Source organism: Galeopterus variegatus, unplaced genomic scaffold (assembly GCF_000696425.1).
Source record: "Galeopterus variegatus unplaced genomic scaffold, G_variegatus-3.0.2 Scaffold134, whole genome shotgun sequence".
Taxonomy (NCBI): domain Eukaryota; kingdom Metazoa; phylum Chordata; class Mammalia; order Dermoptera; family Cynocephalidae; genus Galeopterus; species Galeopterus variegatus.
This window is the reverse complement of record NW_007726245.1, coordinates 746025-757743: the sequence shown is the minus strand read 5'-3', so window position 1 is coordinate 757743 and position 11719 is coordinate 746025. Positions and strand designations below refer to the sequence as shown.

At 35.4% G+C, this 11719-nt stretch overlaps 1 protein-coding gene across 1 annotated transcript in view; it reads right to left on the bottom strand.

Moving 5' to 3' along the window:
* Positions 1-11719, bottom strand: part of NF1 (neurofibromin 1) — a 202826-nt gene that overhangs the window by 22951 nt on the left and 168156 nt on the right. Inside the window, exons 40-50 of the mRNA XM_008589180.1 lie at positions 11332-11525; positions 10297-10437; positions 9857-10136; positions 9203-9417; positions 8891-8952; positions 8641-8755; positions 7996-8097; positions 6117-6257; positions 4540-4666; positions 2706-2837; positions 922-1057 (exon numbers count right to left, since the gene is read on the bottom strand). Coding sequence (XP_008587402.1) covers positions 922-1057; positions 2706-2837; positions 4540-4666; positions 6117-6257; positions 7996-8097; positions 8641-8755; positions 8891-8952; positions 9203-9417; positions 9857-10136; positions 10297-10437; positions 11332-11525 — 1645 coding nt within the window. The remainder of the gene's footprint in view (positions 1-921; positions 1058-2705; positions 2838-4539; positions 4667-6116; positions 6258-7995; positions 8098-8640; positions 8756-8890; positions 8953-9202; positions 9418-9856; positions 10137-10296; positions 10438-11331; positions 11526-11719) is intronic.

Here is an 11719-nt window from a genome sequence, read left to right as displayed (position 1 = left end):
AAAAAAAAAAAAAAAAAAAAAAAAAAAAAAAAAAACAACCAAGAAAATCAAACCTTAACTTATACTTTGACCGGGAACCACAGGCACACTCACTTTCTTCTTTACATAACAAAAAGGGCATATCTCAAAGAAAGATAATCATGGTAGTAACTGAAGAATAAGATTATCAAATACTAAGTATGCCAGGAAACCTTCTGCAGACATTGTTAAAATCTCACTGGGAAATTGTTGAGAGCTTATCAAAAAGCAGAATGTTCATAAATTGAATGGTATAAACCTTACAAACAGAAGATTGCTTTTCTATGTTCAACAATATGCCTAAACCTTAAAAATACTTTCATTTAATTGAAAACATAGAAAAAGCCCCAAATGAAGCCATTTTTATATAATTTCTCCAAGTTATACTGAAAAATATACTACCCAAACCATGTACAACAGCGGACATAATTTATTTTATCATCTAAATCTATACTACAGAAAGCTTTTTAATAACTGGTGATACGAGTAAATGTAACAAATGTGTTGGCATGTATATGTTTTTATAAATCTCTATAGCTTAGTTTATTATTAAGCATGTAATGTTGCTTATACTTCATGTTAGTTTTTTCCCAGGCCCTTTCCTGCAACCTGATACTTTCAAGATCATCTTTTTTCATTATTCAACTGATTTGTGCTTAAAAGAGGCAAACTAATGTTAATATTGGCACAATGAGACCAGAAGAATGACAGCTTTCTTACTACTAACTCACATAAAATATAATCATATTTATAAAACGAGTTTTGATTTACACACACTTCCTACATCATCTCTAGATTCCAGTCTATATCCCCTTCTAGATTACTCTAATGCTTGCCTCCATTAGCATGAAAAATTGAAACCTGATTATAATTATGTAATTATGGGAAAACAAGTTCACTTGCCTATAGCTGGGGTCACCATGATGAATGGGATATGTATCCATAGGAACATTTTCCATTGAAATATCAGTAAGAAGAAGTGACTTTCTATGTTTTAGGCTGCAGCGACTTCGAACCTCTTCAGACACTGTGAGTAAAGCTAACAGGAAAAAGAATGCAGGTTAAGAAATTTAACAAACCACAGTGTGAGTTAAAATAGGATATACTTCTTACACCTTCCTAAAGAGGAAATACCTGTTAAATGTGCATGTAAGAAGCTCTAGGGAGTGTGGTGTTTAAGGATATAAAAAACTTAGGACAGATTTGTTTTCTTAAAGGGTTTACAGACTGTTATGGAAGACTACATAAACATAAAATATACAAAGGCTTTTTTAAAATTGTTTTTAATTTTTTTTTAAAAAGATGACCAGTAAGGGGATCTCAACCCTTGACTTGGGGGTTGTCAGCACCACGCTCTCCCAAGTGAGCCAACTGGCCATCCCTATATAGGGATCCGAACCTGTGGCCTTGGTGTTATCAGCAGCACACTCTCCCAGGGGAGCCATGGGCCAGCCCTTAATAAGCATCTTATATTTGGCAAGAGCTTTAATGTACATCTGACCTCACCAAACACAAAAAATTGGCAGGGCAGGCATTATTTTGTCCAGTGAGGAAAAATACTGTGAGATGTTAAATGATTTGTTCAAGGTCATATGGTTAAAAAAAAAAAATTGCCACAACTGAGGTCTGTCAAACTGAGAATTAGCACTTTCCATTTGACAACTACATTCAAGAACTGTGTTATACATAACTGCTGAGTGCTGCTGAATAGAGGAACATAAATCATATAAGAGAAAATTGGGAAGGTTTAATGGAACGTGGGAATGGGGCAGACATTCCAGGTAAAATAGCATAAGGAATGAATACTGAAGAGGGAGAGAGTCATTTATAGGAGATGGCAATTAAGATTAGCTTAAATAGCCCATCCGTTTGGAGAAGTGATCAAAATGGGGCTTATGCAATTTAGAGAAAGAGGACAGAATTGAGAGGCCTGTTTAAGGGTCCAAGATGCTAGACTGAGGCGTTCAGATTTTATGACAGACAACAGACACTGTAGTTTCCTGAGCCAAAGATGACAAGGGGGAACATTTCAGATTTTAATGCAAATTCTTTCATAAGGAAAAGTGTTTTAGCAAAACTTTCAAAAATTTTTTTTTTCCTTTTTGTCTTTTTTCATGTCCGGCAACGGATCGCAACCCTCAGTGTTGCGCCCGTACCGGACCGGGACCGGCAACGGGATCGCAACCCTCGGCGCTGCACCCGCACCTCGCTCAGCCAGTGAGCGGGAACCGGTCTGTATGTGGGATCCGAACCCTCAGCGGGAGTGCCGCCGTGCTCCCAAGCGGCGCACTGTAGCAGTGCGCCACCGGGCCGGCCCAAAACTTTCAAAATTTTAAACACCACTAAAGGACTGACCTGTGAACTCTTTACTCCACCAAGCAACCAGCCAAAGGACCTACAGGTATTTGGACCTTTTTAGTGATCTTTTTTTTTTTTTACTGACCGGTATCGGGATCGCAACCCTCGGTGACACGCCCGTACCAGGGATCGGCAACGGGATCGCAACCCTCGGTGTTGCGCCCACACCACGCTCAGCCAGTGAGCGGGAACCGGTCTCCACATGGGATCTGAACCCTCGGCTGGAGCACCGCCGCGCTCCCAAGCGGTGCACTCTCCAGTGCGCCACCGGGCCGGCCCTTTAGTGATCTTTAAACATAGATGTGGTAAGATTAATTTTGTCTGTTTACCTGCTAAGTAAGCCACGCTCTGTGTATTCACCTCAAATTTGTCACAATTTCTATGTTTGTTAACCAGAGTTAGTAGTGTATGCAAAATTCTGACTGTTCTTGCAACAATGGCAGGTGAGGGATGCCTGTACCCTACAAAAAAAAAAAAGTTAATTATTCTCTGAACAAATATTTGTTGAGACTAACAACAACTCTGCAAGGTAACTAACAACTTTGCAAGGAAAGGAAGTATAAGGGACAACTCCTGCCACCTTCTAAGAATAGCCATTTGGAAAGGTAAAACAACATATGTGGATAGTTGACTAATTACATATAGGATTAAGTACCAAAAATGTGTAATATAGAATAATGTTCCCTGGAACCCTAAGGTACCTTAGGGAGAGGAAAATTAGGAAAGATGATGGTGTTTTAGATCATCCCTAAAAAACAGCACAGGGATTTAAAAAATCTATGTACTGAAATTTCTTTAATATTCCTTTTGAAAATAGGGTTCTACTGATTAAAAAAATTTTTTAATTAGAAGAAAAAACCCCTAATGACATAGGAAGTATATACTCTAAGAGCTCAAAGAATAGGATGATTAGAGGGTAAGTCTGATGTTTGGCCAGCTTTTAATCATTAATCATTTTTAAAAAGGGGATTTGAACACTGAAAATACTCTTTTAGAAATATAGAATAAGCAATTACTTTATCACCCCAGTTGCAATACCTCATCTTGGTAGCCTACAGTATGTATAATATCTTTTGGGCAATCTCTTTTCCTCTCAGAGATTACAACTGCCGATTTCTTTTTGTAGAAATTTCATAAGCAGATGAAATCAAATGTACACATTCAAAGTCTTGAGTGTATGTATAAATATCAGATAAAAACTAGGGGAACCTCCATGATCCCTCAAGCCTAAGAATCATTTAAATTGATACAACACTGTAGACTTAAGCTCTACCTTGAGTCTCTATAGTGGCCAAATCCAGTGCTGCTTAAGACCATTGGTTCCTGCCAGCTCCTTATCCTAGGCCTTACTTTAGGCAGCTTTGCCTCTGACCCACCACTATGTGCTGTCCTTGTTAACCACAATCTCAGGCCACGATTGTCCCATGTTAATAAACCAAAGCTAACAAGTTGTGAAATCAGCAATGGGGCATAAAGCCAGGTTAGGAAGTGAACAAACTGCTCTAAGGAATAGCTGATGATCACTGGCTATAAGCAATAAGGAAATCTGGAGGGGGTTGTAGGGGAGGAGTACCAGAAAGAAGAGGTTTTATGATATATAATAATGGTATTGATGAACAATAAAATAGAAACAAGTTGAAAAAAATATACGGTCATATCTTTAAGAGAACATTTTCCAATATAAATTAATAAAATAAGGGAGGAGTACCAGAAAGAAGAGGTTTTATGATATATAATAATGGTATTGATGAACAATAAACTAGAAACAAGTTGAAAAAAATATACGGTCATATCTTTAAGAGAACATTTTCCAATATAAATTAATAAAATAGCATTTATTGATTTTCAATCTGTCTTATTTTGATAACCAGCAACATACTTATGTACTGTTACTAACAATATAGCTTGCAGAAGACTCAGTACTTAGGAATTTTACAAAAATCAACTTTTTTGCTTTTTAAGGAAACCTGATATTTGATGTGGAAATTAGACTCTCTTAAAATACATGTTGAATGAAACAACTCAATAAGACAGATATAGTTTGCATTTGAAGTAAGACACACGGGCTAAATTATTTTGATTTACTTCAAGTAATCAATTACTTTAATTACTACTGGCTTCTTGATACCGTTTTGTAAAAATATTCTGATGTAAGGTCTCTACCTTTTAAGAGGTGTCCAACCAGGGCAAAGTTAAAATTAGAGTTGAAATTGAGTCCAACAAAATGATCCATTTGCTTGCAGTGCCATTCCAGAGGATTCCGGATTGCCATAAATACTTCCTCCGGACTCTATTAATAAAGACAATCATGAGATGGTTGATGGAGTTCACACAGGAGCTTTCTTTAAAGGATCACTTACTGGTTTTTGTTTGTGTTCAACAGATGTGACAAGATAAGTAATCATTTCAAGTTGACATAAAGTATTTTCAAATGACTACAGAAAGCCATATCAGAATATTTAAGGTACTACAAATTAATTGGTGCAAGACAGTCAAGCATACAAATAATAAGATATTGGAAGATGAAATCACTTTGATTTACAATACAAATATAAATGACTAGCCATTTACATCCTGATGACTTTTAACAAGCTTTATTAACTCTGATTCCTAGTATCCTTGGGCACCGGAGTCAAAATTAGCTCCTGCTACTGAGATATTCTGGCAATGAAAATGCTGAGGCAGATACTCCTAAGATACAAATGCTTCATTTACAATATTCTTAACATACAAATAGCCAATAGCTCCATATCACTTTGACCACCATTGTCCCAAGACAACCCCAGAAAAGGGTGATGGGAATTAGGAAAGAAGGGTTCTAATCCCAGATCAGAAGTACTAACATGGACAAGCTACTTAACTTCTTCCTTCCTTTCTATTTTGTAAAATGGAGGTCTGACTGATAAACTTCAAGGTACATTCTACTTCTAAAATTGTTTCCACACTTTCCAGACTTCCAGATGTTCTGGGTCCACACATCTGGTAAACTGAATAAATACTGTTCAGACCAAGTACAGGGGCACTTCAAAAAGTCCACTGAAAAACAGAATTAAAGATAATATGAATCTTTCCATGAACTTTCTGAAGTACCCTCGCCCGTTCACACTCGAAACCATGCTCCTGCTATCTCTCTCTCCTTCTACCCACAGCTCAGTTAATTTCACTTCAGGCTGATCTGTTACATACACACTATCCGTCTTTAAAAAAATTCCTCTCTTTTCTCCTGGACTCTACTCATTTTTTTCCAAAGACAAAAGGAGCACAATTCCATACTGTGTGGGCTCGTCCTTCATTCTCTATGAACCAAAGTCCAATCCTAATCAAGATTGATAATTGTTAAGGGGGGTACGAATGGTATACTTTAAAAAGTATATTTAAGTATATTAAGTATATTAATTAGTATATTTTGCCTAATTAAAGAAATTAGACAAAAGAAAAAAAGCTAGTAAAATAAGTACCCAGAGGTTTCCTTTAGACATCCAACTTCCTTATCTGCTACTAATTAAAAAAAAAAAAATGTAAATTGATTTTTTACACTGGTTAAAAAAAAAGTTCTTTACACTGGTAAAAAAAACTATTTATAATTTATGAGCTGGTAGAGAACTAAACTCACAATACGTTGAATTATAGAAATTCATTATTTAAATTATGGACCTCCTCTGATTTTAAAGAATAACAATAAAAGAGGAAGGAGTACTAAATTTAAGTAACATAGGAATCCTAAGAGAAAGCTTGCATACCTTGTCATTGAATATCCGGAGACTATCTAAGGTGTGCAGATTTTGTTCAAGAAGTGCAGTGCCTGCTGAATACAAGTTGACTTCATCAAGCTGCAGCACAGCCACAGCTACCCAAAAGAGGGCTTTGTGCAGAGGGGAGTCCTAGCAAAGAAGACATGGTCCAGGTTATAAGATGAACCATGAAATAATCTCATTCAAAACACACTGCAGTATAAAACCAAGCATCTTATCTCACCAAATACTCGTGCTTTCTCTTTGGGGAAAGTAAATATAAGGATAAGCTCTTCATTTTTTCCATGTGTATAACTAAAGACACTGTTACAGGGCTCAGAACCTTAGCATCGCCTTTGATTTCTCCCTGTTCTGGATTCCCAATTCCAGTCACCAAGGTTTACTGATTCTTTTAGAGTAGACTCTATTGCATCTGCCATTTCTTTCTTTATTGCTAATGACACTATCCCAGGCCAACCTTCTTCATTCTAAATATGGATTCTTTCTTGCCTCCACTTTCCCCCCACTCCAATCCACTGTACACACTACCACCAGAATGAGCTAAGCCCCACTTTTGTCATTTTACCTGTCTGCTTGAAAACAGTACATTTCCAAACTCCTTTCTGAAGAATGTTGAATGTTAGATGAATTCTATTCAATCTTCACAACTTTCCCTCTTACTACTCTCTTGAAAAATTTCTCCATTGCAACTAGAATGGTCTACTCACCATCCCTCCATTGTTCCAGCATTCTTGTACAGTCCTACTGCTGTACTTTTGCTGGTCAAGGCTTTTGGCTTTCTCCTTTTCTCTCTACCTCTCTTTAATTTCAACTCTACCCTATCAACTTCTTCTCACTCTTACTGGTATATTAATCTCTTACTACTATGAATTAAAAATATTTATTATTGGTAATCCTTATTTCTCTCTATAGTATATGGGGAAATACATGGACTTTAGAGTCAGATGGCTTTGGATTAAAATCATGGTTCTGTCTTTTACTTGGTATGTAACCTTGGGCAAGTTACTTAGTCCTTTTGAGCCTCATTTTTACTTATAAGACGGAGATGAGAGAACCATTTTGTATGATTTAGGGTTAGGATGTTTGTAGAACATATAATTCAATGTCAGGAGCATAATATGTACTTACTTGTCTCTAATCTCTCCCATGTCTGGCATACCTTTGTACGCAAATTCACAGAATTATACAACTTTAGAGGTAGAAGGAAATACCATGCCACTATTAGTCTAGTTTTCTCATTTTATCAATGTGGAAACATCAGATAAGTTAAATGACCCACTTAAGGTCACAAAGCTGAGATGAGTTTAGGTCATCCTAAAACAGTGGCCACATTATTTTACTCCTTCTAAATATCATCTTCACTTAGCACCCAAACTCTTTTGATGATCAGGTATACTTCTCCCAGCTTTACATTTCTGCACAGTAATCATCACTAACTAACATACTATGTATTTTACTTACTTTGTTTATTATCCATCTACTCCCCAACCTCCACACCCACCCCAGAATATAAGCTCCATGAGGGTAGGAAATTTTCAATACCATATCTGTAGCACCTAAGATAGTACCTGGCACATAGAAGATGCTCAATTATACTTATTAGATAAAAGAATTAAGAACATATACCTATCTTTCCTTTAGCACTGATGAGACAAAAAAGTTAAAGCACCTAAGAACATACTCTTCATACTTATTCTTCCTCCAATGTATCTACTTCAAACAACTAAACTTTAAGAAGTTCTACTTTAACTACAGCTGCTTCTTTATAACATCTCAAACCATTTTTTTTAACTCCTTGAAAGAAAATAAAATAAGATTTAACATCAATACCCAAAATGAATGCACTCATTTTCTATATGGTAATTACCTTATTAAGAAGTGGCTGTAATTTGGTTAGTGCTATTACTGTAGCTTCTATCAGAACTTGACTGTTGTAAGTATCAGGTCCTTTTAAGCAACTCTCAAGAGCCTTTGAGGAAAACAGAATTCTTCATTTTACTTTCATTGACATAAAATATTAACTCCTAAACTGAATCTTAGAATCAGCTCAGGAACATTTACTTATTCAGTTAGTGCTAGAATTATTTCTAATGCTATGGTTATCTTGGTAGGTAGCTCAACGCACATTTGGTTTCTTATTTTTTAATATTTTATTATAATATTCTAGTATAATAAGTCAGGCATTATGACTGTAATTACAAATTATATCACTTTATATAATGCTATAGTCTTATCAAATAATTATATACTTTGAAAAGTGATAAAATATTAAGAGTACCCGCTTAGCAAAAGAGACAAAATATCTATCTTCTTTTAAAGACATCTTCTTTAGAGAAGGTTTCATTACTTCAAAGAATTACGATAAACAATCAAAATCCATTTTTTAAAGGTTTAATAAGTAACATATAAGAAATTTTATTAAATTCAAATTTAAATGTCCTTTAGAAGAATCGAAGACATGCTTTTACAACTTGGGAACCACAAATATTTGGGAGAAGGGAGGGACAGGTACCTTGCTAAGAATACGGATAATCTGCTTTATCTGCCCGTGAGACACTCGTTTGCTAATACAGCCAAAGACAACAAGGGCTCTTGGTTGCAGGGATGGATTATACTGGAATGCAAATCTGCAAGATTCAAAAGAGCTTATGAAAACCTTGTGTTTATATATACTAAATAAGTTAATGTATTGATTATGAAGTAATATCTATCTTTTCAATAATACACATACTTTTACCACTTATATTTAATTTGGGACACACCTTTGAGCTAGTTCTGTCCACTGGTCCAGCCACTTGCATGTTGGAATATCTCTCATACATGCCTAAAAAAAGGATACTCTAAATATATATGTACACAGATGTTTTTTAGAAACATTTAAATATTTAGACAATGTTTATTGTAAAGTCATTAAATAAATGACATATATGTTATCAATAATACATTCCATGCAAGTGTTTTTATTTAAGCATTAAGTGCGAAACAGCAGAATAAACCAGTATTTCTTCTATATAGTACTAACAGATTTGCAAAAATGATTTTAACTTAGTTTCTTATCATTTTGCCTTACATACCTCCATGATCTCTAACAAAGCTTCTGTGACTGTTTCCAAGGATGTCAAAGCAAAAGTTTCCCTTTCATAGGAGCCAGGAGAGAATGACCTGTCCCGGTAACTGGAGCGGAAGGCAATGACAGCTGCTGACTTGACTTTGCTAATGCCAAACAGCAAGTAAAATTTGGGTAATGAGAACTCTGTTAGGCTGAGTCTCAAAACTTGCTTGGTCTCTTCTGTAAAAGAAAAAAGAAGCAAGTAAAGACTGTGAAGATATATTTTTAATTCTAAAGTTCCGTGTTTCACTTTGGATTCAGAAAGTTTGGATAGCATATAAAAATTACATAACCATGCTCCCTAAATCAAACCTCTAGATACATTACATCAATCCTCATTGCTTTAGCTACATTTATCTACAAATTAGTGCTACACTGTCAACTGGCACTGAGTGTTTAGCTTTCATATATATGCAAGGAAACCTTTATTATACCCTGATATGGAATGGTAGTAATTAATTTTTTTCTTTTTGATAATATTTCATATCATCATTGCAGGCTTAAGTTAGTAACTTGGTGTTAAGGCACCATCATAAATAGTAAGATAATCTATACCAATCAGGTAAAGTAAAATGGAGAAAGGAATTGGAGAAACACAAATTACTTTTCTGCAACTCACCACTAAAATGAAGCTGTGAACAGGTACACAGAGAGTGAATGATGTTAATGACCAATCCATGTGTGGAAGCTCTAAGAGAGAGTGGACCTGTGGCTACTAAAAATGTAACAACGTGGAAGAGGTAGGGGAGATGAGCCGCCACATCAAGTGAATTATTGAAGGACAGCATTAGCATGTAGCGTGCTAGAATAGCAATATCATCCCACATAAGATGTTGTTCTAAAGTAGGAGTTGGAGATAAGCATGTCTTGTCAATTATCTTGCACATCCTTCCAATAACCTGTAAAGAAGCAGAATTTTAAAAAACATGGGGCTGAAACAAAGTTTTATCACAAAAAATTTCTTTAACTTTAAAATGACTAGTTATAAAACAAAAAACCTCCTGTTGATAAAATCAGATACATTATGCCATCCTCTAGAAGAAAAGGAAAAGTGATTACCTTGCTTGAAACCAATTTCACATTTCCAGAAGCCAAAGCTACAGCAGTATCTGCCATGACCTCAGCTTTTATTGATCCCAAGCCACCTGTTGCACTGGTTTTGATGAAACTGTCTAGTACAACATCAAGCAGATCTGTAATCTAGTGGAAGAGGAAATATAACGTAAGTTTTTAACCACTCTACCAACTTAATTTTTAATTTAAAAATACGCAAGGAGCAGCCCAATCAACATGAAAATTCTGTTTTACCCGAGGCCTTCAAAATACTAGATTTTATTTACAGACCTGTAAGTAAACAATTTATCATAAAATATCCAGGACCAAGGATGAAGATATTCACTTGATTTCTTCAGAGATTAAGAGATTGGTATTCAAAATTTAAAAATCTCTCTATGTTATCTTCATTCACTTGCAAAGTATCTCTCCTAAGACAGTAACTTATAATCAGTATAAGATAAAATTATTCTAAAATACAGCAAATAACGTCAAGTACTGAGATGTTTTCCAGGGCTATAAAACTGGCTCCAAAGTCACTTAAAGTTATTTGGAGGATTTGCAGCATTTTTTGAGTAAGGGCGTTGCTCCCTTAAGTGATTACTTTGAAGAAATGATATGCATAATTCTCGTCAGATGAAAAATAAAATGTTACATTACATCCTATATTTTAATATTTGCATTTCAATGCTAGAACTATGAATGAAAGCAGGCATCAAATAATATCACTAAGAAATATTTACTGACACCCATGGTGTGTACATTATAAAGCACTATTTACTAAAAACGACATCAATTAAATTCTATATAATTACGCCATGGAGGAGAGTGCTAAAATAACTAGCTCTTCTCTGGCTCTGGGACACGCCTTAGACATTTACAGTTTTGAACTGGGTGGGTGTATACATGCTTTGGAAGGAGGGAAGTGTGTTTCCTATTGCTATATCCCTAGTGCCTAGCACCATTCTTTGCACAAAGTGTGCATCAGATAAACATCTGCACAAAGGAGACACTAGATAAATATTTGTGCAAACTCAATACCTGCCCAAGGCTCCCCCATATTTTTGCTTGAATAGATGGATACATTTGTTTCTCATTTATGGTCATTGTTATCAGCTTATCAAGAATAGCAGTAACTCTTTGTCGTTTGGCATCATCATTATGCTTACAAAAACGCACTAGATTTGACAGCCACGGAGTCATGTATTCCAAACAAAGGTGTTTCAATTCAATACCTGAAAAAAATACACTATTAGCATAGATAGTCAATGAAAATGACATCAACAATTAGTTTAATATAAATAATGGGGGGGGGGAGAGATAACATAAAGACCATTATCTAGAATCAGGCCTGGAAAAAAAAGACTTGGCAAATATATTTTTGAAGATAGAGGTGAAGAAAGAGAACAAGCCTTGAAGAAAGTAATTT